Source organism: Aythya ferina (assembly GCF_964211825.1).
Source record: "Aythya ferina genome assembly, chromosome: 8".
In the NCBI taxonomy this organism is placed as follows: Eukaryota; Metazoa; Chordata; class Aves; order Anseriformes; family Anatidae; genus Aythya; species Aythya ferina.
Window position 1 is genome coordinate 10,969,696 of NC_140304.1, and position 27,128 is coordinate 10,996,823.

Sequence of the window (27,128 nt, forward strand, 5' to 3'; positions counted from 1 at the left end):
GACTAATAATGGAAGTGAAAGACAACAAAAGCAAAAAAGCATTCTGGAAAATACAGTGGAAAGAACGTGAGGGTGAAGAGGAACTACTAGTAAGACAGAGAAAGGCGTTTCAGAAAAAGATGAAGCGCTGAAGCCAGGAGCATCTCTTCACAAGGGGCAGGGTCCCGGAGAGGAGCACACGCCACTCCCACGCACCGCTCCTGCAACAAGCAAACAAGTTGAAGTTTCTAGGACAAACCTTTTAGAAGATATGGCATGAAAGCATTTCTAGAATTCTTTGAAAATCAATGAAGGTAAATATTCAAGAGTTGTTTTTAAGGAAAGACACCAGAGCCCCTGCTCGCACGCAGCACCTCCACATGAGCCAGGAAAAGCCAGGCACAGCTTGGGCTTTAAGGGCCAGGAGTCACGAGGCAGCTCGCGTCCTGGCCTCAGCTACAGAGCAAAGACACTGCCAAACAAGACCCTGCACATCTAAGAGCACATCTTCATTCTGAAATAGGATGCCTGAAACAGGAGTTTTTAATCATATCGGCAGTGCCCAAATCATTTCTTCCTGCCACAAAAAGCAGGCACACGATCTTTAATTTTAGCACCAATTTTTCAGGGAGGTTTCTGTAGCTATGCAGTGGGAGAAGCAGCAGATAGTGACCAATCTGTGACCATTACAAGCGAGTTCCCCGAACAGCTCCACCTGGGCAGCCCCCTGAAACCACCCCAGGAGAGCTCTGCAACAAGAGGCACGCTGAGCTCTGGAGCACAAACCCCATGGCGGTGCCTTCAACCCATCTCGCCCCCAGCTCTGCCACTCAGCACCCTGCTGTCATTAACAGACACATGCCCAAGGTTTAAGCAAGAAGTCAGTAACAGGGCCAATAATTGCTCAACCAGCAAAGCCTCTACTTCTGTGATCTCTAAGCCGGCTAACAGCTTTTGTCTGCACAGGACAGAGGGGGCAAGATAAACCCGAGTGATGTTCTCACGCTGCCAGCACAGCACGAACTGCTGGAGCTCTTCTCGCAGTACAGCAGCTTTCCACAAGCACACCCTCCGAAAGGTACAAGACTGTAAATGCAAACCAAAGACCAGGAAAGTAGGAATACCCTCTCATTAAGATCTGCACAAATCTTCACATTTAACCTGTCACAGGGAGGAATACAAAGTGATCCAAGATGTACCTTACCTGTACAGCAGCCCCAGCCCTGGACATGCTGTTGACCTGTACAGCTTTCAGGGTACATCTCGTTATGGATTCAGATGCAGGACTCCAGCAGGGGCCTTCTGACAACAACAGCACACCTTGCTGCCAGCCACGTTGACACAATCCTTCCTGCACTGATGCAGCACGCTCACAAGGCAGCCACAACTGAACAACCCTGATGTGCACACATACTTAATCCCCATTTTCCTTTTATTCATACTTGCAAAGCTGAGATTATGAAAGGGTTCGTAAAAGCTAAGTAGATCAGGATGTGCAAAGCACTTTCTGATTCATTCTATCCCAGACAAATCAGCGCATGCATGATTTCTTTATCAAATGCATAGCTAACCCTTTGAAAGTGCAGCGCATGCTAGGCAAAAGCTGATGTCAGAGCAATTTACACAGGTTACTGTTCAAACAACTGTCACGGCTTGTCTCGGTTCAGCTCAGTTCCTATGAGCTTCTACTCCACTTACTCAGCTCCGTCTGCATTGTCAGCCTGAAGCACCACAAGTTTTAAAGGTGTTTTTCCGCGGCAAACATCCACAGAAAGGGATTCACAGAAGCACAACAAAGAAATCTCTGTGAATTCAGGACAACGGGAGTCTTATTTCTAGAGCAGTATATTCCCAAGCCTCATCCCCATCAAAACTACTTCTCTAAAGCCTTGCAGCCATCCCACTCATTTGAACTCCCTGGGACAAGCTCACCAGCCCAGGCTGCTCACCATTGTGCTCCTTCCACGTGCAGCGTGCTTCAGAAAGCCTCCAGTGCCACACCTGCGATCCTGTGCTCCCACAGAGCTCCGTACTGCCGCTACCAAAAGGGCTCAAGCTAACAGGCTAGATTTGAGCTTCTATTTTTCTGTACATTTCTAATAGGCAGACACATTTTTAACTGACCAGATGAGATATTTTAAAACACCTTCTAGTTAGAAAGCTGTCAAATCAACCTTGCCATCTCCCCCCCCCTTAACCAAACCGGTATTTCTCCACTGGTCCAGCTTCTTCAGACAAACTTCAAAATGTATGGTATGGAAAAAAAAAAAAAAAACTATTTTAAGCTTAATTTCATGAAATAAAGGAAGCAAGTGCCTATCCAGAAATAAAAACAAAGTTCAGGTTAAAGAGAGGTACTGAAAAAACGCTCTCAGCACCACCTGGACTTATTTTTGCCTGGCATTTTTTCCTACTTTTGTTTTAATTTGTTGACAGTTACTTTCACCTGTAAAAACAGCTTCTCTCCCCCCAGCATTTAAATCCTTTCAAGATTCCATTTCCAGACAACTGTATTTGAGAAGCCACCAGTTGTCACTCATGCCAACGTTCGTAACACAGTCAAAGCCCTCCATTTACTATTTAAAGTTGCTTTACAGTTTACACGAACAAGAGCGCTAAATTTCTTTTTAGGAAGAAGTTAAATACACCACAACTTACCATGTTACAAAGCTCAGCAACACAACAGGGATTAAAAGACTTCGAGACTTTCCAGTTGCAGACCCGACATGGCTACTGAGGGAAAGCTGCAGCACCATGCCGCAAACAGGATTTTAAACTCTCTAACACAAGTTGCTGTTTGTCCAACAGAGACTATAGAAGTCGATTTGTGCCCTTCCAACAGCTGAATTAGTCCAGGAGCTCTTTAATCAGAAGTAATCAGAGAGAGCAGGTTGAACATGATCTGCACTTTAATAGCGAGAGCTCTGGGATACTGCAGCACAAGCTCTGGGATCAGTTAAGACTGCTTGAAAGAGCCATCTTTTAAAGAGAAAGAAAAAACCTCCAGCCAAGTTTTCTCCTATATGTACACAAAAATCATCTGAACTTTACAGAGCAAGCATCTGATTTTAAAGAAGTTTGCTAGACATGATATTCCTTAATCACTGTGGAAAAGATGCCTGAAATTTTTCTTAAAATAACAGAAAACCAGAGACAAACCTTGTTATAACAGCATATTAAGAAGAACAACAAAATTCTCTAGTCACCTATGTATCATTAAACCATGACCAGCTCCCTGAGCAACATACCTCCAGGCAGGAACAGGTTATCCACCTCCAATCCCCAGGAAGAAACAAAAACTTCCGATAAGAAACCTACCTATACACATAGGAACCCTGTGTGGAAAGAGGCTTAATCGTCCTACAAGCAAAGGGAAGGTGTCTGGAGCCAGTTTCAGCAGGTTCACAGCTCAGCCTGATACACGCAGCTAAGAGCTTTTTATTCCTTTTAAAAAGTCTGCCTAAATGTAAACACAACACCTAAATGTAACCCCAACAGCTGAGCTTTCAGATCCTTTCTGTACTCACCATGTTGTTTCCTAAATGTTTCCTAAACCCCAAAATACGATGATAGGAACCGATCTGACAACCGAGCTTTCAAGTTCTTTCTGTACTCAGTGTATGGTTTCCTAAACCCCAAAACACGGCAACATGAAGCAATTTTGGCAGCTGAGCTTTCAAGTCCTTTCTGCGCTCACCGTGCTGCCCCCTGAACCCCAAAACACGACGAAATGAACCAATTCAGTGGCTGAGCTTCCAAGCTCTGTCAGTACTCAGTATAAGGTTTCCTAAACCCCAAAAGGTGACAAAACGAACCAATTTAGTGGCTAAGCTTCCAAGCTCTGTCAGTACTCAGTATAAGGGCTCCTAAACCCCAAAAAGCGACGATACGAAGCAGTCTGGCAGCAGGGCTTCCAAGAGCCTTCTTCTGCACTCACCGCACTGCCTTTTACCTCCTTCACCTCACTGCGCCGCCTCCCAAACCCCACAAGGCGCCGAGAGGGATCAATATTTCCCTCAAATCACCCAACAACCAACAACCCCAGAGTCCCCTCAGCGGCCGGGCGCCCCCCCCACCAAGCGCCCGGCCCGACCTCCCCCCAATTCTCCACACACGACTCCAAAACGAGGCACGGGAAGAACGCCAGAGCCCGGCACAGGCCTCGAAGGGGCCCTGAGGGAGCCGTGAGGGACCCGTGAGGGGGCCGGGGTCTCACCAGAGCAGGGCGCAGAGGCAGAGGCAGGCGCTGCGGGCCGGCGGCCCCCTCATGCTGGCGGCTGGCGGCGCATCCTCCCCCCGCCGGCGGGGCCGCGGCCGTTGAGGCGGCTCCGGCGCGAGCGCGGCCGTTACCCGCCCGCCCAGCCCCGCCCCCTCCCCCGCCCCCCCCCGCACGCGCTGAGCTGGAAGGATGCGCGTCACGCGCCGCGCCCCGCCGCGCCCAATGGCGAGGCGAGCTCCCGCGCGGAAGCCCCGCCCCGTCCGGGGGAGGACGCCGGCGGGAGAACTGCATTTCCCAGCGGGCCGCGCGCGGGGGGCGCGGGGGGTGATGGGGATTGTAGTTCGTGGTGGGGAGGCGGCCGGCGGCCATTTTGTAAAAGGGTTGGGGGGCGGGAGGGACGGTGCCTCACAGGAGGCAGCTCGGGGCGTGCCTAGGCACAGGGGGTGCCCGAGACGCGCCAAGCCGTTATTGTTCATTATTACTATTAATTTTTTCACTGTAATAAGTAGATGGTGGGCAGAACACGCTCAGGTGCGCGCCAGTGCTGTGCTCACAGAATTTATCCCGGTTTTAACACAGCCCCACAGAGCCCCAGTGACAAAAAGCAGAGCCCCTGTGACAAAAAGCACCATGTCAGGCTGCGGGCACCCCGCTCTCCCACCCGCACAGCATGACGAGAGCCCCAAGGTTCGTGGGTGAACGGTCACAAGCACGCCACGCTGGAAACATGCACACAGCAGGACTCTGGCCAAGGGGGACAGCCTCACCCCACAGCAGGACTCGGGGTGAGGAAGGGCGGCTTCGCCCCGAGGGAGGTGCAGAAGGGCTGAGTCACGGCCCACGAGGAGCTCCAGCCCTCCCGGCTGCAGGAGGGGTGTTTGAGAGGTGTTTGCACTGCTCGTCCCGGGCATGGTGCTGCTGAGGTGGCTCTTGGCGGGACCTGAGCCAGCCTGCCAAGGAAATGTTTCATAAAAGCACACGTTTTCACAAGAAGCACAGCCCGCTCTTTTTTATTTTCTTGCCAAAAATTGTCAAGCCCCAAAAGTTGAGTATGCTTTGAGTCCTGAAGAGTGTTTTCAGACCTGGTTTTAGACTAGCAGATCCCCTGTGAGTGCATACACTGGTCCCAAAGGGCACAATGGGGTGAGCACAGGGCTGCGCCTGAGGCCAACCCTTTTGAGTCCCCTCCAGGGCCACCCCACTGCAGCTCACAAACCTGCCGAGTCCCACGCGGATCCCACATCTGTGCCCGTGGTTTGATGGTGTGCCACTACGGCTGCCTTTCTCTACCAGTGCTGTCACACCTTCTTGCAGGGGATGTCCTTCTGCTAATTGCATCAGAACCACGCCACCTCTTCCCGCAAAGGGCAGAGGCTCAACAGTGGCAGTGCGATGATGATAGAGCAGTTATTACCTTCAGGACACGCTGCCAAGTCAAACAACGGCATTTCTAAGAGGAGGGTGGCCCTTTCTTAAAATGCCCTGTCAGAAATGGGTGGTAGGCTCCGAGCTCTTCCTTTGTTCGAGTGAAATCGCTCTGCAGGTCCCCCAGCCGTGCCCCTGGTGGTGGGAAATTCCCCCAAACTTCCTCAGTGTTCTCCAAGCTGTGGGAGCAACAGCACACGTCGCACCCGCAGCTATTTTAACCATGTCAGGGAGTGCCCAAAATCTTCCTCCTGGGGGTGGACAGTGCTGCAAGAGGCAGTGCAACACGACCCTCGGCCACAGCTGCCGCCTCCTCCAGGTCCCCTCCGTGGCCACATTTGCTCAGCCCACGTGGTTGCTCGGGGCTGGCACAGCTCCCATGTGTTACGGTCCTCTTATCAGCAGGGGATTAATCACATGCAGCTTAAACCATACACAGTTGAAGAGCTGTCATGGCAAACAGATTGTTTCAGGGAAACCATCACAGTAAATAGGCAGGATCCTGGAGAAAAACTTCCTCGACTCAGCTGCCACCAGGTACAAGCGTACACCTGAAAACCTTCAGTGCCACCTGCCAGGCAGAGGCTTCAGGTCATCAGCCCTGACCTACCGGTACAGTTTGTCACTTGCTAAGCTTGCTTCTCAAACGCTGATAAGATGAGGAGTATGATGGTAAAACAACATCACAGCTTACCCAATCTCCCTGCTGGAGCCTGTAATTAACCCTGAGAACAATGCACGTAGGCGACACGGGAGCAAATATTTGCTTGGGATCCTTATAAAGCACTGCAGTTTGCAGAAGGAGCAGCAGTGCTCACAGCTGCATTTTCCCTTGCCCAGCAGTCCCATTCAGCTGGGGCTGGCCCTCCCCGCTGGGCAGCCCTGCAGAAAAGCTGAGGCCAGGAGCACGCAGCGTCTCGGCAGCTTTTGCTGGAGGAGGGAGGCCTGGAAAGATCTCTGCAGCTGCATCGTGTTTGGCACTTGTTGGCTTCTGCTTCTCACACAGTGAAGCACGGTGTGGGCTTCAGGAACCAGGCTGGCACAGGCTCTCAGCTAGACCCTTGTGTTTCAGCACCTCCAAGCTGAAAGCCTTACTTCTGATTTTTCATAGGATATCCTCACCTTCTCTTTACAAAACCTTCTTTTCTTCCCCAAGTGTTTTGTTTTTTCCCTTAATGTGTGATTTAATTTGCACAAAGCTCCTTCTTTTTCTGACTATTGATCTTGGCTCCTTACTGTTTAAAATAAAGCAAATCCTTCCTAAGCGTGTTCTGACAACTCAACTTTTGTCTGAGTTTTCCTTCCAGATGCAATTTCCTGTTTAATTTCCTGACCGTTTCTTATTTAGTGAACGAAAAGCTATAAATTGCAAGATTGCTTCAGATAACTTCCTCTAACTTACAGCTGAACCATTAACCTCTTGCGGGGGGGAATCCACTTGCGGGGGGAAATCCAGCAAAACAGCGTAAAACTTTTTTAAAAAGCCCTGAAACGTCTGGGTAGCCAAAAACTCTTCAACTCACATCAAAGGGGAAAGAGCTGTGTGAGAAGTGGGATTGAAATAATTTTCCTTGCAAAACCAAACAGGAGAAATGCTGCTTCCAGCAGAGCTGCCAACTGCTCTTTTATCACCCAATAAATGCTGTGAGATAGATTTTTATTTTTTTTTTTTTTGTGGGAGCTCCTGAGAAATGTCACCCCTGGCACGGGGCACCAGGGGTGCTGGTGGCATTTTTGCCATGTTCCTGTGCGATCCCAAATGTGTACCCCAGCAACTCCTTGTGCACACTTGCTGATTTCCTCTCCTGCACCCGCCCTGTGCATTACCTAAAGCCTGCGGCATGCCACGGTGTGCTGCTGGGCTGCCAGACTCCTGGACGTGAGACAGGGGTCACAGTGACCCCCGATAAACAGCAGATACAGTAGGGTAGGGTCACTGAAAGGCTTGCTCTGCGCGGTGCCTCGTTACGTTTGCTTAATGCATCCCGGCACCGAGCCCCAGAACAAGCACATCACTGGAAATCACTGGTTTCAGCTCCCCCTTCCACGGGGACTCTGCCCATCCGCTGTGACACCTTCCAAAGTCAGCACTGTAATTTTTGGGGGGCCCGATGTTGTTTCTGAATGCTGCTGCGCTGCCCTGGGCTCTCATCACCCCATCCCAGGGCTGGGGAAGGCTGGTGCTGGCCAAACATAACATCATTGCCAACTTGGTGCTGTGCTGGGTCATGGCTCAGCACTCCCTGTCCTACTGCGGCCTCCAGCAGGGGGATTTGAGGCCAGTGGCTTCCTGAGGAGGTCCTGTTTCATCCTAAAGCATCCCACGGTTGTGCCAGTGCCCTGAGATGGGGCAAGGAGCCGTTCCCTCTGAACACAAACCTGTTCCCACAGCCAGGTCTGTCCCCACGCAGCCTGCAAGCTCTTGTCCCTGTTTTTTTACCCATCTCTACTTTGTGGGGCAGCGGTGACCCTCGCCTGGGTGTGTGACCACACTGCAGGGGAGGCAGGCAGCTCTCCCCGCAGGCAGGGGGGACGGCAAACAGCAGTGTCTGGCAGGGACTGCGTGACCCAGTGTGGGAGCGTGGCTGCTTTCATCTCCAGCCAGCCGGCGCCGATCGAGAGCTTTGACATCTGGCACGGGTAGACCAGGCACGGTCCCACGGCTCCCAGAGCCCTGGTGGATGCATGTTTGGGGCAGGAGATGGGCGGAGGTCATGCCAGTGGTCGCCTCCTGCACTCTCCCGCATCCCAGCACGGATTGTTGAGGCAGAGGAGTGAGCGGTGTGACACTTCCCAGGCTCCTACCACTGCCCTGGTCCTGTCCTAGCTGTGACACAACCCAAACCACGTTCTTGTCCCCCACGGGCTGGGGTGACCCCAGTGTGGAGGCCACTGCTCCATGCCAGCTGTGCTGTCACAGAGCCCCATGCCACAGCAGCACTGCTCCCTGTTGGCTGTGCCCTCCTGCAAAGAGAGAAACCAAATCTTGCCCCAGAAACTGAGAAACGGCAAAACTTGCCTTTGGAGGCGTAAAGCTGTGCTTTTGGCTCTATTTCTGGGAGGACAGCGTGGGCTGAAGCTGCCCACAAGGTGCTGAGGGGCTGAGGGAGCAGCCCCTCATGCAAATTGAGGCCAAAGCAGGGCAAAGAGGCAGATGCATGATGTGGCAGGGTGGCACAGCTGTCACCTCGTCAACACAAAACCAAAACTGCCAGCACCCCGGGCTGGGGGCTGCCCGGGGCAGCCATCCCCTGCAGCTTTGTACTGGTGGCACAAGGAACATGCCAAATGTACGCCAAGGGACGAGAAGGGCTGTAAAAGTGCCCGTTTTGTTGAGGACAAAACTCCCCTGGCACAGCACAGGGACCAGGCTGAGCTGGGGGCACCATGCTCACAGCGGTGCAAGCGCCCGGGTCGTGCAAAGGGCACCCCTGTAGGCTCAGCTGCTTCCTTTCCCATCTTGCCAAGCACTAAAATAAACCAAATTCCCACCTGGCTCCATCCCCTCTGCTCTCTGGCGGATATTTAAAGACAGGGAGGCAGATGACCAGGGGCCTGCGGGCCATTCCCAGGGAATCCAATGCCCCAGGGCAACCCTGCAAGGGCAGGAACAAACAAAACCCACATTGATTATTTGCCTCTGCAGGCAAGAAAAAATGTTACAGGTGGGGTTCACCCAGGCCATGGCCCCTTTCAGCTCCCCTGCAGTGACAGAGTACAACCAGAGGAAAGCACTGCCACTGCTCCGAGCTTTGCTCTCCCCCTGGTTAGCACAAGGGATCAGCAGCATCAGTGGAAGGGGGGAGTCCGTGGGGCAGGGCTCTAGGGATGGGCTCAATGCACAGCTGCCAGCTTTGAGAGAACACATGGATGGCACGCACCACCATAGACACCAGGTTCCTTTTCTCTGCCCTGGGACAATTGCTTTCAACCCACGTTTCTGCAACAGCCCCCTGTATGCTTCCTATAAAAGCTGCCCTGTTTCTGTGCTCCGCTTCATCCAGTTTACCTGCCCCACCCCCCCAGCCTGTTTCTGTTTTTATTTTATTTTATTTTTTTGCACTTAGGCAGCCAAAGAAGAGAAATTTCCCCTGGGCAGACAGTAAAAACCTCGCCGGGAAACACCACATCCCTTCACGCCGCTTGTGCTGTGCCAGAGCTGCTAGGGAAGGCTGGGACCAGCAACCATCACCCTCGCTGCAAGCACCCCCAAATACTTTTGTCCCTGCTTTTATCACCCAAGGGGTGATTTTTTTTATCACCAAGGGCTGATTTTTTGGCGAGTTTTGCTGCCTACAGCTCTTCAAATGTTTCCACTGACTGCGGCAGATCTGGGTCAGCACCTCACATCCCATCCCCAGGCTTCAAATTTGGGGCAAAACAAAGAGGAATGCAGTCAGAAGCCTCCTGACAAAAGCTTTACTTGGGAGCCCCAGCCCTGCTCTGCTTGGTGTTGGGAACTTGAGACCAAACCTGCTCACAAACCTGCTTTTTTCATCCCTAGCTTCAGTGACAACCCACCTGCATGTCCCTCAGACAGGCTGCAGCTGTGTCCCGAAGCCTGGTTTCCTCCCTGGGCACTAAGGATGTGCCACGTACGGTGTGGGTTGAGCTGAGGTTACCTGGGCAGCTGAAATTTGGCCGTGTCCCACCTTGGAGCGCCTGGCCTGCAGCTGGCAGAGTGCATTCTTCACGTCATTGTTGGCTGCCGTTTCCTACGGACATTTAAAAAAAAAAAAAAAAAAAACATAAAAAAAAAATAAATGAACTGGTGACTCACACAGAGATCCCCTACAGGACAGGATCCCATTGATCCCTGCCCTCGAGCTGGAAGGGGACCCCGGCAGGGTCACCTTGTCCCTGGGACAGGGATGTGGACCTGGAGCCAGGAAACCCAACCCATGCATGGCAAGGGGGATGATCAGGAGAACTGGGCTCAGTCTGCTGTACTTTTTAGGAACAGCAAGCACAGGAGAACCCTCACAGAGGTGGTCAGCAGCCCACTGCTGCAGGAGGAGCCTGGGCAACCAGCTCCATGGGCCCCAGCGTCCTCCCATGGGGCTTACAGCCACCAGTGCCAGCTTTGTGGCTGCAGGGCTGCTCAGAGCCTAAGGGCTGGCGTTGTCCCACTCCCCACTGGGGACTTAAATCCTTAAATAGGTGATTGCAGGAGAGCAGCCGCAGCAAACGCTGCGGGGCCTTGTAAGGCAGGGGCCGGTCTCTGCTCATGGAAAAATTCAGCAGCTGGAGCTGCGCCAACCTCCCCCCGAAAACATTCCTGCAAAGGGAGGTTTCAGCTCCAGGGTCAAAGGGAAAAACTCAAGGATCAGTTGTCAGAGGAATGAAGCCCAGGCGCATGTAGCTGTGCTTGCAGGCGGCCCTGCCGGTCCTGCCACCCCCACACCTAGCAAAACCTGCCTGTGGATGGGCCCGGCTCCGCAGCAGCAGCTCGGGATGGCAAAAAGGGCCGAGTGTGTGCCGTGAGGTGACCTGCCCTGCTCCTGGTGCCCTTTTGGATTCAGCACGGGCAGGATAATGGGGAAAAACCTGAGCTGAAGGATGCAGGGATGCCCAGGATCCATGCTTGTCCCTGCAGCCTCAGGCACGCTCGGCCCCCAAGCACAGGGGCCACACCACAAGCACCAGTTCCCACCCGATCGCCCCGTTATGGGAACATGCAGACACACTTCAAGGCAGCCCGAGACCAGTGCCTTGAATGCTTTGATATTCAGATTTCTCCGGTGGAGGCCTAGATCAGTCACAGCTATTTAAATCCCAGCCTGTCACCTTTTCCAGCATCGCTTCCAAGCAGCTTTAGCGGCATATTGCGGGGCTGGGAGCCCTGCAGAAACCAAGCACGTCTGTGATGAGGTCGCTTGAGCAATGCCACAGCCATTCCTTGTGGTCTCAGAGCTGAAACGCAGGCTGGGGGGGCACTGGGGAAGTGCTCTGGTGCCGGCTTCTTCCCCCCCGAGCTGGGGTTTAGGAAACACAAACCCCAAATGCTCCATGCAGTGAACTGTCAGGCAGAAGGGGATTGCACGAGTGAGTGTTTTCCTATATGATAGAGGGCTGACCCGGTCGGTGGTCCTCACAGCCCTCCTTGCAGCTGGTGAGGGAGATCTTGTTGCATGGAATGAAGAGTGGGAACTGAGGCACTCACAACGGGGCTCGCACCCTTGACCCTAGGCACTGCTCGGGGCGTGACAGGAACGTCCCTCTCCCAGCTGCTCTGCTGCCAAGACACCCCGCCGGCCACGTCGCCCCGGCAGGGCCAAGGAGTGACTCCATGGCTCGCCTCTGACCGGCGGGGACGGGCGGTGACGTGGCTGGTCCCGTGGCGTGGCACGCAGGCACAGGTGAGTCAGTGCCTCGCAGGCAAAGTCTGAGCCACCTGGACGTGCCCAGCTGCCCTTCAGACCCGGGCAGCTCGCACCACTGAGGTGCCCCAGTGTCCCCAAAGCACTGCGGTTGCTCACAGGACCCCCAAGGGGACCCCAAACCAAAGCGGGGTGGCTAAACGAGCAATGTCAGTGCAGGGGTGGGCTGGCAGGGGGTCCCATCTCCCCCTCCCCACTGCGCTGGGCACACCCACACGCTTTCTGTGCTTCAACTAAAATCAGCCTCAGCGCCTGCTGCTCTGTCACGAGCTGAAGGAGGGGGATCTTTCATCATTTAATCATCGAGAATTTAATTAGCGGCCCCTTCAGCCGGGCAGGGCCGGGCTCCCACCGCCAGATGGCGGCTGCGGGCTCCCCGGCGTCCCTTGCGCCCGGCCGGGCTCGGCTGAGGCGGAGGCGGCGGGGCCGGGAGCGGGGCCGGGGAGCTCCGGGGCTGGGGGGGGCTCTGAGGGGTCCCTGCTGCCGCTGTGGGCACCCCCCGCTTCTTATCCGTGCCTGGGGGGGGGCTGTAGGGGGAGGTGGGTGCTGCCCGAGCCCGCTGGCAGACCCCAAAGGGGTCCCGCAGCGCGGTGAACCCGCAGCTGGCTCCTTCCTCAGCCCCTGGGCTGCAGCATGGTGTGTGCGCAGGTGGAGACGAGCCCCAGGCGCTGCTGGCAGAAGGTGCTGTACGAGCGGCAGCCCTTCCCCGATAACTATGTGGACCAGAGGTTCCTGGAGGAGCTGCGGAAGAACATCCACGCCCGCCAGTACCAGTACTGGGCCGTGGTCTTCGAGTCGGGGGCCGTGGTGCAGCAGCTCTGCAGCGTCTGCGTTTTCGTCGTCACCTGGTGGTACATGGACGCCGGGGTGCTGAGCCCACAGGGGCTGTTTGGGGCGGCCCTGGCCTCCTCGCTGCTCGGCTACGTGCTCTTCGATGCCATCGACGCCGGGGTTGGGCGGCGGGAGAGCGGGCGGACGCGGTGGGCAGACCTGAAGAGCACGCTGGTGTTCATCGCCTTCACCTACGGCTTCTCCCCGGTGCTGAAGACGCTGACGGAGTCTATCAGCACAGACACGATCTACGCCATGTCGGTCTTCATGCTCCTCGGCCACCTCATCTTCTTCGACTACGGCGCCAACGCCGCCATCGTGTCCAGCACGCTGTCCCTCAACATGGCCATCTTCGCCTCGGTGTGCCTGGCCTCGCGCCTGCCGCGCTCCCTCCACGCCTTCGTCATGGTCACCTTCGCCATGCAGATCTTCGCCCTCTGGCCCATGCTGCAGAAGAAGCTGAAGGCCCGGACACCGCGCTGCTACGTGGCAGTGACCGTGCTCTTCGCGCTGGCGGCGCTGGCAGGGCTGGCGAGCGTCTCCAGCGTGGGTGCCGTGCTCTTCGCCTCGCTGCTGCTCTCCATCTCCTGCCTCTGCCCTTACTGCCTCATCCGGCTTCAGCAGCTCAAGGACAACATCCACGGGCCGTGGGACGAGGCTGAAATCAAGGAGGACCTCTCCAGGTTCCTCACGTAGGCCTGGCCAGGGCGGAGAGGGGCTCTGTGCTACAAGCAGCACAGAGGGACTTTTCTGGGGGGATCTCCAGCTCAATAAAACCTCTCACACAGGGAATGTGTCTGTGTGTGCTCTGTAACAGCCCTGCAGCAGGGTGGTGCCTGGCAGACCCACGGTGGTATTTTTGTCCAGCTCTGGCCATCGAGCCAGAGGGACGGGGCAGAATCCTGCAGAGGGATGAGGCCGCAGCTCAGCACACTCTGGGTGCACCCAGCGGGCACCCAGCCTGGCCCCAGGGTGCTGCAGCGGTGACAGGGCCCAGCCTGGTCCTGTCCAGCGCTATCTGTCCAGTGTCCGTCTGTCCAGCTCCGCACATAACGCAACAGAGGGCGCTCCTGGCAAACAAGTCAGGCTGGAGGCCAGCCCGGGACGAGCCGGCCCTGCTGTGCTGTTGATTTTTTTCCATCACACACCAGGGGCAGGTGGTCCAGCAGGGCACGGACTTGGGCAAAGCAGACACACCTGTATGCAGAGGCACACCACCAAGTGTCTGAGACCACTAGCACCTCTGCAGACCACGGGACCTGCAGCAGCTGAGGCTGACAGCTCTCATTCCTGCGGTGTTTCGCCCTAGCACTGCTCCTTTCAGTGTAAAGGCCACTCAGACCCCTCCTACCCTGGAAGCAGTACAAGGAGATGCTTAAACCATCCCAGTAAGTTTTCCTGTAAGATGCAGCAGCACCAGCCTTGCACGCACACTCTGGGATGGTGAAAGGTGACAAGGGCAAGGCACCCCACTGCTGCAGAAGTGTGAGTTCCTGCTCGATTAAACCCACCGAGTGTGAAGGGCTTTTTGCAGGAAAACGGCTCACGTGGAGCACTGGCGTCTTCCCAGCGAGCAGGCGCTGGCTCCTTGGGCTTCCTAGGAAATGAGAACCCACTGCAGAGCCTCCAACACCTCCAGCGCTTTGTTATGACATTTGCCAAGTTTTAAATGTTGCTGTTTGTTGTCATGGTGACAACTACATCTCATTTTGTTTTTAATTAAAGAAAACCTGCAGAGGTTTAGAGTATGTGCTCCAGGCTCGCAGGGAGCGCGGGAGTAGCCAGATGCTCACAATCAAGATGACATTCTTCAGCCCTTCAGAAAGAAAATCATTTCTTCACGAGGAGGTTCCCAAGAAAGCCAGGCAGCTGCCAGGGACCAGGGGGCCCCATCCTGTGTCAGGCTAATGCCACTGCAATGCTGCCACCCCAAGCAGATGCACAGAGTCCATCGGTAGGGCAAGACTCCAGTGGGATTGGTGCAAACTTAAGAAGTTAAAAATCATCCTTGTCAAAGAAAGGAATCAAATCTAGCCTGCCTGGCTCCTGCAGTTAATTTCTGTCTTGGTAGGGGCCATGCTAGCAGCAGCCAGGTTTACTTGAAGCTGCTGCTGCACAAACACACCACTGTCCCCAAACTGTTACTAACTGCAGTCATAAATCTTTGCGGTTATCAATTGCTGGTGCATCTCAGGTGGAGCACACGCCTGACTCCATTCTGAATGGGCAGTATCTGGGATAATGGGGACAAACTGGTGTGTGCGTGGGGGCTGTTTCACCGTTAGGCACAGCACATGGGGCTGGGGGGCAGCTGTCCCTCACCACCAGCCCAAGGTGGTTGCAGTGATCTGATGGTTCATTAGGCTAATGCAAACAGGGCAAGGTAGCCTTGGGTTTTTTGTTTTGAGGCTGGATTTAAGGCTACAAGAAAGCATAATTTCTGCCAGACCCATTCACCCAAAGTGAAATGTTCCCTAAAAAATAATCCGCTCAAATTCAGACTCTCAAAAACAACCCTGGGTTAGGAAAAGTGCAAATATGAGTTCCCAAGGTATGATTCCAGGTGGCAATGGGCACGAAGTAATGTGGCTCTGGGCAATAAGGGAGCTAGAAACACAAGGACTAGCAGAGACTCCGTGGCTCTGTGTTGCTCCCCCAGCAAAGCTTCATCTCAGACCCTGAGGAGGACTCGAAATGATCCAGAGTCCGTGCTCTTACCTTCACTGGAGCTCTCTGCTTGTCTGGAGCTGCTCGGTGCACAGCAGGACAGCCCCACACTGGGATGTTCGGGTCACAGGCTCTGCTGGGGAATGGCCATGTCCAGGAGGAGGAGACGGGTTCCCAGTGGGGTGGCCTTGAGCTGATGGAGACCTATTAGGCAAGTTGAGGCTAGCCGTGGCATGTGGTGGCTGTGCCACAATCGTATCAACCCCAACTAGAACCCAGTGGGTCACTACAAACAGATCCCTGGGCTTGGATTGATCCAGCAGGCCACCTCTGCCTGGCTCCAGCCAGGATTTGTCCTGCTCAGCTTGCCGCAGGCAGCTTCATCTCCACACGCAGCCACAAGCTTCTCTGTTCTGCCCTGCTGCTTCCTTTCTGTGCCTCGTTAGCCTGCACACTCTGCAGCACTGCTGGAATAAATGGCCATAATGAGTACGTCTTTGTGCCTGAGGTCAGAACATGCCCTACAGAGCAGAACTTAGCCATAACTGTGTTCAACTCAGCAGTACAATCGGATGCCCGTTGAGCACTCGCTACCTGAGCCTCGTTCTGAGGCTTCGCTGGTGCCCACGATGAGACCAAGCAAAGAAATAGGTCCTTCGTAGTTCGCACGTAACTGAATCATCATCAACCACCTCTAAAGAATTAAACTTTTTAAACACAAATTACTTGGTGTTACAAAAAGCGCGGTTCCTTTCTTTCTAGTTGTCATTCCCAAGTCCCGCTGAGATACAGCGCCTCACTGGGACGTTTTCTTGTGATTTGAATCTGGCCCAAACGCAAGTAATTGCACGCTGGCTGGGGCTAAGCCGTGCTCCTGGGGGAGTCGCCGCCACGTGCCGTCTGGAATCTCCATCTACAGAGCGTGCAGCAGGGAAAGGCAAGCGGCAGCCACCCACAGCAGCCCCAGCGGGCTGGCAGGGGCCTCCGTCCCTCCTGCACGTGGGAGACCGGCGTCTGGGAAGCCTGGAAACAGTGAAGCTTTAGTCTTTGAAGGTAAGACCTTTTTATCTCTTCAATTCCCGCAGTAATCGCTAGGCTTTGCTCTGCACGTCACGTAGCTTTGTGCCACGAGAGGCAACGGCAACAGTCTGAGCGATCAGGAAACCAAAACAAAGATTTTGGTCTGAAATCATCCCCTGAGCAGCAGCCTGGGATGCATAATGTCACCGGCCGGGGTGCAGCACCACCCGCCTTCTCCCCCTACCCACAGAACATGTGCCATTGCCAGATGGAAATGGCACAGACGAGGTTAAACGGCTTCTTCAGAAAGTCACCCCACAAGCTGAAGCCAAAGCACGTGCCAAGGTTTCCCAGCACAAAGGCCCTTATGCTAACCAATCCCTTCTGCTATTTATGAGATTTTAGGAGTAGCTACCTGAAAACCATGAAGTTCAGTCCTATCTCCAACAACATTTTTATCAAATGCTTCTGAAGAAGGTAAACATTTCTGTGAAGGACATAACACTATAAAACGTCCCCCGAAAGAACTTTGTGCCTTACATCCTAACACACTGAGGTTGGCTGGCAGACAGGAGGGCAGCAGCAGTTTCTGAGGTGCAGTAGATAAAGCCTTAGAAATAAAATATCAGCCACCTTTTGTCATTTCTTCCTTTCTCAGTACCACACCGTACCATAGAGGGAAAGCAGTGAGAGCTGTTCTAGTACAGAACAGATTCTTGAACAACCTGGAAAAAAAAAGTAGCTTGTAAAATTCAGCCTGGTCCCATTCCCTCTTACCTCAGAGGTGAAGTGAAGCCAAAACCTCCTGCCTCTTGTAGAGCCAGCTGGGTACAGATGCCATTTCTCTTGCAATCCTGAAAAGCACAATTCCTGAATGCTGTTTTTGTTGTTGTTTGTTTGTTTGTTTTGCCTCTGTCTCTGAGGGCAGCGAGTTCCACTGCTGAGAGATGCAGCAAAGTAAGCCAGCCCAAGCTCACTTCTCGTCCTACCTTTTGGAAGTTATGTTCACACGACCATTAGGATCCTCCTCTTCTCCCTTTTCCCAGGGTGCTGGGATGCACATTCTCTTTCCAGTTCCTGCAATTCCTAGTCTAGTACATACAATTCAGAAGTCTAGCAGGAATGATTATCTCCCTAAGAGTTACTGTACTTGGCATTTTTGTGTTTTCCCCACTTTCTGCTAATACCTTTATTGTTCCCTTTGTTGTACTCCATCAAAAGACAAAGCCTAAGTGAGGTGCAAACAAAAATCTGTACAAGTCTGCAGCTCTCTGGGCTTACAACCCCCTATCATTTGAGCAAACTCATTTACCAGCATGGTGGGGCAGCAGTTCCCTGGATAGAGGAGTTGTCAGCGGGGTCCTAAATCAGCTGCAAGAACTGCCCCAGCTCGGCAGAGCTTTGTCAGACCTGGCTTATTTATCTTACCTGGCCTGCTTATCTTTCACTCGGATGCCACAGGGACAGAAATACTTGGAATCCCAGAGGTAGCTACCTGCAGCTATTTGAGCTCTGATGCTCCAACGAGGTCAACTCGCAGAGAATTTAGAGGTTTAGCTTGAAAAAAGTGGTGAGAACAGCTGCGATGTGTCTATAAGTGTGCAGATTCATCGGCAGAGAGACTGCTGCAATCTTCAACTTTCCACTCAGCACGCAGCCAGGTGCTGCTGCGGGTGCGTTAAGCATCTGTTAGGAACCTTTTGCAGTCTCTGTTGTTCAAGACGTTGATTATTCTTCTTCCTGCTAATACTAAGCCAAATGTATTTACACTGAGCAGTCCTGGTGGCTTGTGAATTCAGAAATTGGAGGTGGAATCCCAGCAGTACGTCCCTCCCTCCAACACCTCAGAGGGTGGGGGTCTCCACAGAGCCCAGGCAATTACTTTTGTGGAGCATTAATGGCTCCATTTGAGAAGCAGTAGGTAAATCCTTCAATAGAAAACCAGCACACATTCATTTTGTAGCCAGACTTTTATTTTCTTTATATCCAGGCTTATCATTGACATCTGAAAATAAAATATTTCATTTACAAATAGACTAGTGCAAATTAAAGATAATTTTGGAGAAAAGATGACAGACTGCACATAACAAAAAAAAAAAAAAAAAAAAAAATGTGTGTGTGTTAGGACGATCTTCCTGGAACAGCTGGAGGAGGTCGCCTAGGAAAAAGACAAAAAATAACCCAAAATTCAAGGGGAGGGGGAGAAGAGATTTAAAACAAAAGGTCGAGATACAATAGAATGACTCATATACAAATTTATCTTAACAAAATGGGTTAAGGAAAAAAAAGGCACAGAACATGCACAGTGAGGAAAAGAGCAAGAAGGAGATTAGAATCAGCTGGCTATCAGCACAGCCTCTGCTTTCATCCTCACCATTTCCCATCTGATGTGCTGGCGCCAGAGAGCTAGGACAACCCCATCACAAGTGTGAAGGTTGCTGCTCAGAGGCTTTCTACTTTTCGTGCAGGAAATAATATCCTCCTAGAAGAGCTTTTCTCTAGCCAGCATTAAAATCTACACCACTACCTGCTGCAAACGCTGCTCCTGGAATAGAGCTTTTTCAAATGAGACTGATGAAATCAGGAGCGAGCGAACAAGACGTGTCTATGAGCTGGACTGGGGTATCAGAAGGGAACCTTGCTGGGGAAGGCTAAAAGCTTGGGTGACAGCAGCGTAATCAATCTACTGCCAAAACCTGCAGGAGGGACCCTTGCCACTGGATGGCTCGGTGGCCTGGATGGAGAAGAGCGGCCGCTCACCCCGTTGTCCAGCACGCAGCACTGGTGCATTGCTGGCCAGCACGCCTGGAAACAACTCTCAGAGGGAGAGGTAACGTACCCCAGGCAGACGGACACGTGTGTCATGCTGCTGTTTGCTGAGGGAGACTGTGCAGACTGCCTCGGGCGCATCCATTAAAGGCTATTAAAAAAAAATGTCCCCCAGTGTTACAGCAAGCTTGCTGTGAATGCAAATGGGGACGTTACTGCTTTGCTTGTTCCACCTTTTGTTCCCAATTTCCCCAAACCTAAGGACCAGCACAGTGCCTGCTGCTTGGTGGGAAATGCCCCCTGCTGCTGTGCTGTACTCGTGCCGTGCAGAGCTGCTCCTCCGAGCACCCATTCCAGTTACTTGGCTCGTACCAATCTGAGGGAGGAACTGAGTAATCAAGGCATTCTGAGGCAGCTGCGTGGCCATACACAACTGCTTTAGGGGAAATCCCTTCCAAGCAGCACACGTACACAGGCACAGTTTTACTCTGCTCCTGAGGACTCAGCCTGGCCCTGTGCTCAGCTCTCGGCCCCCCTCAAATATGCTTCTCCCAGCAATGAAACCAACACCAGGCTCTGCTTGAAAAATATTCACTCAGCGAAACATCCCCAAAGCATCCAAGCCCCTAGCAGGGCAGAAGGTTGAATGCTTCCCGTGGGCTACTTCTCTCTCGTCTCCCCTTTTCCTGACACTTGGAGGGATCTGAACTGCAACGCACCTCTCCAGTAAATCCTCGCTGCAGACCCAACCGAGGTGGGTAGCTGGCTGAGATTACGGTACAAGACTGGAGCCCGCTCATGCACATCCAGAAAGTAATAATAAAAGCCCAGCAGGAGTTACAGTTTATTTCAGGTTCAGAAATGCAGCATAACATGTTTACAGCAGGTGTATGCGATGCTCGGTAATGACCATGGTTTCGGGAATCGACTCACTGTGCTCAAAGGTCAACACCAGGAACCATTTACAGACTATGAAACCAAAGGCAGATGTTTTGGCTCATATGAAACAGGGCATTAACATACAGAGCAAAATTCGGAAAGAAATTAAGCGCTTGCTTCTTACAAAAAGAAGTCATTGTTTACACCATCCTGGAAAAGTAAAGAGACAGGAAGTAAAGCAAACGGCCGGCAAGACGGGACAAATCATATATCAAGCAAGAGTGGAGGACTGTCTGGACGGGAGGAGCCATCGGTATCAGCTCGCCTGCAGACAAAGCAAGAGGAAAGACAGGCAGAGTAACGTTCATTTACACAGGGAAGCTGTTCTGCTAGAGCCCAGGGAGGAGGTTCAGTGCCACCGCGGGAGGACGTGTGCCACAAGCATCCCCAAAAGTCCATGTCTCCCCAGTGCCACATGTGCAAAATAGGTCTGCTTTCAATTCAGGAGGTTTGGACTGTTTTAAGACAAAGACAGAACTAGCCAGTAATCTCCACATGATGTACACACGTTTAGTGTATTGGCCTGCGATACAGAGTATAATATTTTCTATGTTATGCTTTAACATTAAGTGTCGTAACCTCTAATGCATCTCCTTTAATATAATAATCTATTTTTACGAGGCTTACTCAAAGTGCAACAAGATCAGCAATAAAATAAACACAGGTTAACTATGTACATAAGCCTTTTCTCTGAACATACAAGCATTTTAACGTAACGCAAGATCCCCTGACATCAAAGGCCAAGAACTATTTACGGCATGAGCAAACTCCTCAGCTGCTGGTCAGCCATGACAAGGAAAAGTGGAACATGTTCTCCGGGCAGAGACTCGGGCTTAGCCTACATGCAATACTAGATAAACACCCTCCTGAAACCTAGCTGCCTACATCATCTGGCTCACGTAAGCTCAAAAAACCTGCTGTTGCTTAACGGGAGTCTCCTCTGCTCCTTAGCAATCTTCTGAGCTTTGCCAGAGGGGATCAAACGAAGGGAGAGTAACCTGTGCTTCTCTGATCCAGGAGCTCAGGCTCAGCTGACCCTGGGGAAGGGTGTCTGCAGAGGGGACAGCAGCCACTCTCAGCCAGCCAGTCCCCCTAGCAGATCCCTTAAGGTACTGGTGAGCCTGTTCTCCTCTCCTTTAGGTGTGGAGTGAACTGATGGCAAGTTGCTCCTCTGAGAACGAGGGATGGGAGAGAGATGGCTCACCAGAATCATCCATCCCAGGCACTGCACAGCACAAGAAAAGGGGTCAAGGCTAGGAGCAGAGTGTTTATTCAGTTGGAATTGGCAATTTCTTGTGAAGCACTTAGCATTTTTTTTCTAGAAACAATTCTACGTAGTTGATTCTAAAAAGTATATATGCAAGAAGAGGTAAAATCATCAAACTCTGGATCTGTGCTAAAGGTTAATTATTAGCCTACACATCTAAAAGCATTGCGTTTTAGCAGCAGGTCCAGATTTAGGTGTGATGGGGATGCAGAGGAGGGGAGTGCAGCTACCTGCTACGTCCCACAAGCTCAATACTGAGCACAGAACCAGATGGTGCTCACACCAGGGCCATGGGTGCCTCACTGCTGCCTCCTCTTTCTCTCCTCAATCCGCTCCTGGGAGCTTCATTTACAATTCAGGATTGCCGCTGAGAAATACAATTTCCTGTGGGGCAGAGTTAAGGATAGTGCTGAACTGTGCTAGCTATTTCCTTTATGCTTGACAGAAACAGTCATTAAATTCAGAAGTCTCAGGTACAGAGGATTTAAATACATGTTTTTGGGCCAAGAGCTTTGTCATCTAATTAAGCTCCTACCTTACCAGCATTCCCATGCAGTCACACCGGTCTGAATCACCCCTTCTGGAGGCAACTCAGCAAAATGCTTAGGGTAAGGTGGGATAACCCCAAACCATAGGCTTGCAGCATCACTGAACAAATCTGGGGGTACAGTGACCTTCTGTGGCCAAGCTGCAAGAGGTGCTAAGCTTGACTTTCTGTCAGAAGGCAGCTGCCAGTCAGTAATAGAGCTCTGACAAGCTATACACAGATTTGCTGGCTAGGCAACAAAATGGACTACTATAGCTATAAAAATACACCTGATTGATGGACTACACGTAACAGCAGAGAGTACCATGCAGCAGAAAGCTGTAGACCAAGAAACATGATCAAAATATGCTTTGAGTAGGTTTTTGGTAGTAAAAACCAGAAATGCGCAGTTGGACTTACAGCCTTTTCATCCTTGAAAGCTGACTCTGTGCACCTGATTGTGAAGCTGTAGGCCTGTTCTCCAAACACACAGCAGCCATTTAAGGACTTTTCTGAGATCACCGAGGTGCCGGTGCTCTGACAAATTCCATCTCCCCCATGCTTCAGATGTTGACCTCTAGACTCCCCACGTGTGTGTCGTAAGTACGAGGTTTACAGGAAATTAAAGTTAGGCTAACATACAAATCATGATGCTTTCCCAAACTTGTCTCTCTTATGCAAGCAGAAACATGATTTGCTTCAGCGGCAAACACAACTTATTTAATCAGCAGCCTGGGAATATTTAACAGCAAAAATCCCCATTGGCTGTGGCTCTTTGATTGGATTCTTCCTAACCACGGAGCTACAGCGCACTGGAGCCCTACATGCAGCCTCAATAAATGAATTTATTGGACTGATTATAGAGGGGACCTTCGAAACCACCAATTGTTTTGCCTAGGGATCTGTAACCATAATTGTAATAACAGCAATTAATATTTTCTGAAATTAATCTCTAGCTTAATTCTGTTTGAAATTAATCTCTAGCTTAATTCTGTCGACTCAAGAAGTTTTAAACTACACGGGTAACACTGACCCTAAGTGTTTAAAGTGAAGTAATGCAGAGTTAAGACAAAAGGTTTTTATAACACATTGATACAGAACGTGTAAAGCAACAGGCAGAGAGGACCTCTGAAGGTGAACGTCTGCTAAAATAATACACTGCCAGGGTGCACAGCTGAGCGCTTCTCAGTAGCTGGCTGGATAAAGTGACTCCTAATCTGAGGTGTGTGGGATATCAAGAAATGCAAAGAGAAAATCTTTTTTTGGAGGACATACCGGCAATTTATTGACTGGTGTGAGCAAGTATCTCAAATCCACAGTGGATCCTTGGATAGCTCAGATGCAAATCTAGGCCATAGCTCTGAATTGGCTCACGCAGTGGGCAGAGGAGTGGTCACCTATTTACAGCTGTGCATGTGTGTATGCATATGCGTATACATATATGTACATATATCTACCTCCCCTCTGCTTCACAAAATGGCCAAAACTAATGCTCAGTTCCCTGGATCCTGCCATGCAATATATATATATATATATACATACATATACACACTGCATGCACTCACCTATGCACAAACCTTCCTATGAGTTCAGTGGGAGGACTGAGGTGAGTAAGCACTACCAGAGGACAAACTGAGCCAGCACACACCACTCTGTCACGTACTGGCTCTTCAAACCACCCTTCTCCCATCCCTGCTGCTAGTGAGACAGCTCCACACCTTGCAGGCTGGGGCATTGCAGCCCGGTCCTTACTAATCACCCAAGCTCTAAGTATCAGTCATCCATGAGGAAAGGAAATAAAACACATTGTCCCATACACACCCTTCCAGTTTAACAACATTCCTTATAAACTAGGCTTCAGAGAAGAAGAAATTATGGGAGAAGCAGCCTTCCAGCAAGTTTCTTGCAAAAGAGGCATGGAGGTGTGGGGCTGTCAGAAGAGCTTGATAAGAAACCACGTTGGTTTTCTTTGCTCGGTTCAACCATCAAAAAAGAAGGTGGGCACAACTGTAAAATGCCAAATGGCAGAAAACCTGGAAGGTACAAATAAAAAGCAAGGTTCCTCGCAGAGAAGAGAAAAGAAGATGCAGCTCAAATCAACACGTGCACAAACACACACAAACTCAAGCCCTCCTTTGAGTGTACAGGATCGTGAGCATGGCTGCCTGAGCAAACACGTGTGTCAGTAAGTTAGCTAACATCAGCTATTGTGAAAGGAAAAGTCAAGACAGTACAGACCTTCCCAAAACATTTAAGACCTCATAAACAAAGCAGAATGGGCAGAGTATATCAGTAAAATTGGTTACTTGCCTACAGATGTCCATACATGCGACTATACATTGGTTATTGCAACAGTTACCAAGCAATTTGCTTCCACATATTTGGTTAACAAGGAATGGCATGCCAGAAACTTCATTTAGTCTAACAGGGATGAATCTAACGGACGAATTACAGTGGGCCGAGTAGGTGAAGGGGGTGGTCTTCGACTGGAGAGAAAGAGAAAAGAAACAGTAAGCACAAACACTGAGAGCGAACCGTTTGCTGTCGCTACGTGAACACGCACATGCACATAAACACGAAAGTCACATTTCCACATGCACTGAAGCACGACAGTTCTAAGCATGCCTGAAAACGAGGACAGTAAAGAGTGCCACATGCATACCTCAGCTCTCTCACGTATTCGACAGTCCACAGTCTTAACCTCTGAACACAGTTACCCTCTTAGGCCAGGGGAAGCACCAGGGGATGATCATTATTCCTGCTTTCTGATCCTGCCGATCCTCACAGCCAGGCTGCTCTCTTACCTAGCTATTCAGCACCATCCTGCTGCTATTTGTTCCGTTCCTTCTCTTTCACAGCCTTTTTGCTCCCCATTTTCTTTCATGGGTGATACAACTCTCTCCATTCCTCAATCCAGCCTCGATCATCCCAAGAATATAAAGCTGAGCTCTGGTCCGAACAAGGTGGGGAGTCAAGGGCTCTTCGCTTCTAATCCAGCTTTGGCAGACTTCAATAACGACCTGGACAAAGCAAAACCTTCCCTTCCTCTGTCCTCTACCTGTGAAATTAGGAACTGTCCCTGTCTCTGAAGAAGATTACAAAGAAAACGTCTCATTTGGTTAAAACTAAATAGAAGATGAAAAGAATGCAACAATGTGTTAATCTCCTTTGAACTGGGACATAATATATGAGACAAATTTACACTTGACCAAAAAAAATTGTTTGGCTTCAACTGCATCTTGTATGACAATATTCTCTTTTGGTGAAGAAATGAGAATTTTAATCCCTAACATGCAACAAACAGAAAATATGCCAACTGAAGCGTTCAAGTAAATCAACAAGCTAAAAAAAAAAAAAAAGGCAAAATATAATTTCTTCATGGTGTATTTTTCTTACAGAAAAAATGTTACTGTGTTAACTATTGTTTCTTGTGTTGCTCCAGTGTAGGTCTTCTGGACCCATTTCCAAAATTTGTAGTTTCATAAAGAACCACTTCTAAGGCTTTGCATTTCTGCTGGGTTGCATTAAATTATTCCTTTGTTGAAATGCCTCACATTGCATTGTTTAGCGCTTACTGAAAACATCATATCATGTGTATACAATTTACAAACAAGGGAAAATGCATACAGCTGTCTTCATATCAAATTTAAAAGATACAAGCCCAAGCATGCATTTTAATACGAGGTTGAATGCAGCACAATAAATTCAAATAATGTGATTTAGTCAAACTGGTATTTAGCATGGCTGGATCAGAGACTGGAGAGCGCAGGGGGAGGATATCCTGGATTTAATCACTCCAACCAAACCTGAAGCAAAATCAGGTCTGAGCCCTATTCCCTCCTTGAACCAAAGCTGCCATTGCACCCTGACTGCTATTTTGAATTTTCATTCAAGCCAGAACTGAGCTGAAAATTACCCCAGTCAGCTCCAGGCTCCTGCTGCAGACTGCCACGTGAAGGAGAAGCTGTGGCTCCCTAGGGGCCCCTCTGCCACAGGCGCTGCGAGGGTCTGTGGTGTGGTGCCCTGCGTGCAGCTCTGCACAGCAACGAGCCCCTCGGTTTGCACCACAAAGACCTCCTGATGGAGACACGTGTATGTTTCTGGGCCCCTCTGCATCTGTATGTTGGTGTGTGCTTTCCTCCCCCGGGTATGGGCAGGGATGACTGCAAGGCACGGGCAGATCTGCCCTAAGCTCCCGTCCCTTTCCTCTGCCCCTAATGGGGTTGCCTTGCTCTCAGGGCAGTGCTGCTGCTCAGGGTTTCATGCCAGCCCCTTAAACCCACACACTATTGCTGGGGGAGCAGGATCTGCACCCACAAGTCAGAGGCACCCTCTGTAACCAAAAAGGGAAAAGGGGAGGCTTGAGAAACCTGCAAAAGCACCATTCACCTCCAGTCCTACGGCCAACGGTCTCCTGGGCAGTGTCGGGGTCACACAGCACAATGGGCCGTGCTCCTGGGTCTCTGGGCACAGCCCAGCACAGAGGGTCAGCTCAGGAAGAGACCTTGGCTTTGTTTGCCACTGGCACACAGCAACAAAGGCACAAGCTGAAGCTCAAGTCAAAAAGCAAAGGAAAAGATAAGCCCAGGAATTGCCTGTCTCTAGATTTCCCTGCCAGGGTGACAAGTCAATACACGACCATTTTACACTGCGAGCAGGATTCAGACCCTTTCTTCCCCTCCTCTACCAGGAACCTCAGGGTCAGGAATGCTGAAGGATCACATCGGAGCGCTGGCTGGATGGAGCTGGATGGAGCTCTGCAGGGACCTGGCACCCAAATTGCCACCCCGGGATAACGCAGCAGGCACCTCTGAAAAGCACAGGTCTGTGGAAACCTGGCGTGACTTCGGCGTGACCGCTTTCTGAGCGTGGAGTTGAGCAAAGGTTACATAAATGCAGGCTGCCAGCCCCTCCAAATGGCAGCTGTGCAGCGGAGGCAGGCAGGAGGAGCAGCAGAGGGAGCTGCAGCCTGCCTGTGGACGCGCAGCTGGGGCAGCCGCAGCAAAACAACCTCCCCCAGGTCCGGGCTGAGCTGCCATGGCAGCGAGGAAATATATGACTAAGCCCAATTAAATGTTTAGTCTGGGGCCAAAAGATGATACCCGG

The 27,128-nt window shown here is 51.4% G+C and overlaps 3 protein-coding genes across 11 annotated transcripts in view; 1 reads left to right on the plus strand and 2 right to left on the minus strand.

Moving 5' to 3' along the window:
- SUCO (SUN domain containing ossification factor) overlaps nucleotides 1-4,321 on the minus strand; it is a 40,333-nt gene extending 36,012 nt beyond the window's left edge. For all 4 annotated transcript variants that reach the window (XM_084527137.1, XM_084527136.1, XM_084527135.1 and 1 more), the window contains exon 1: nucleotides 4,196-4,321. In XM_084527137.1, the coding sequence (XP_084383263.1) occupies nucleotides 4,196-4,248 (53 nt within the window). In that variant the 5' untranslated portion in view covers nucleotides 4,249-4,321. The remainder of the gene's footprint in view (nucleotides 1-4,195) is intronic.
- Nucleotides 4,322-12,460: 8,139 nt separating this feature from the next.
- On the plus strand, nucleotides 12,461-13,626 carry PIGC (phosphatidylinositol glycan anchor biosynthesis class C). The gene has a single exon (XM_084527827.1). The coding sequence runs from the start codon at nucleotides 12,637-12,639 to the stop codon at nucleotides 13,528-13,530; it is 894 nt and encodes a 297-aa protein (XP_084383953.1). The 5' UTR covers nucleotides 12,461-12,636; the 3' UTR covers nucleotides 13,531-13,626.
- Nucleotides 13,627-18,476: 4,850 nt separating this feature from the next.
- Nucleotides 18,477-27,128, minus strand: part of DNM3 (dynamin 3) — a 177,909-nt gene continuing 169,257 nt past the window's right edge. For 2 of the 6 annotated variants that reach the window (XM_084527141.1, XM_084527139.1), the window contains one exon: nucleotides 20,122-24,508. In XM_084527141.1, the coding sequence (XP_084383267.1) occupies nucleotides 24,439-24,508 (70 nt within the window). In that variant the 3' untranslated portion in view covers nucleotides 20,122-24,438. Of the gene's footprint in view, nucleotides 18,680-20,121; nucleotides 25,148-27,128 lie in introns of those variants that run through there. The other 4 variants (XM_084527142.1, XM_084527138.1, XM_084527140.1 and 1 more) reach the window with 4 other exon arrangements.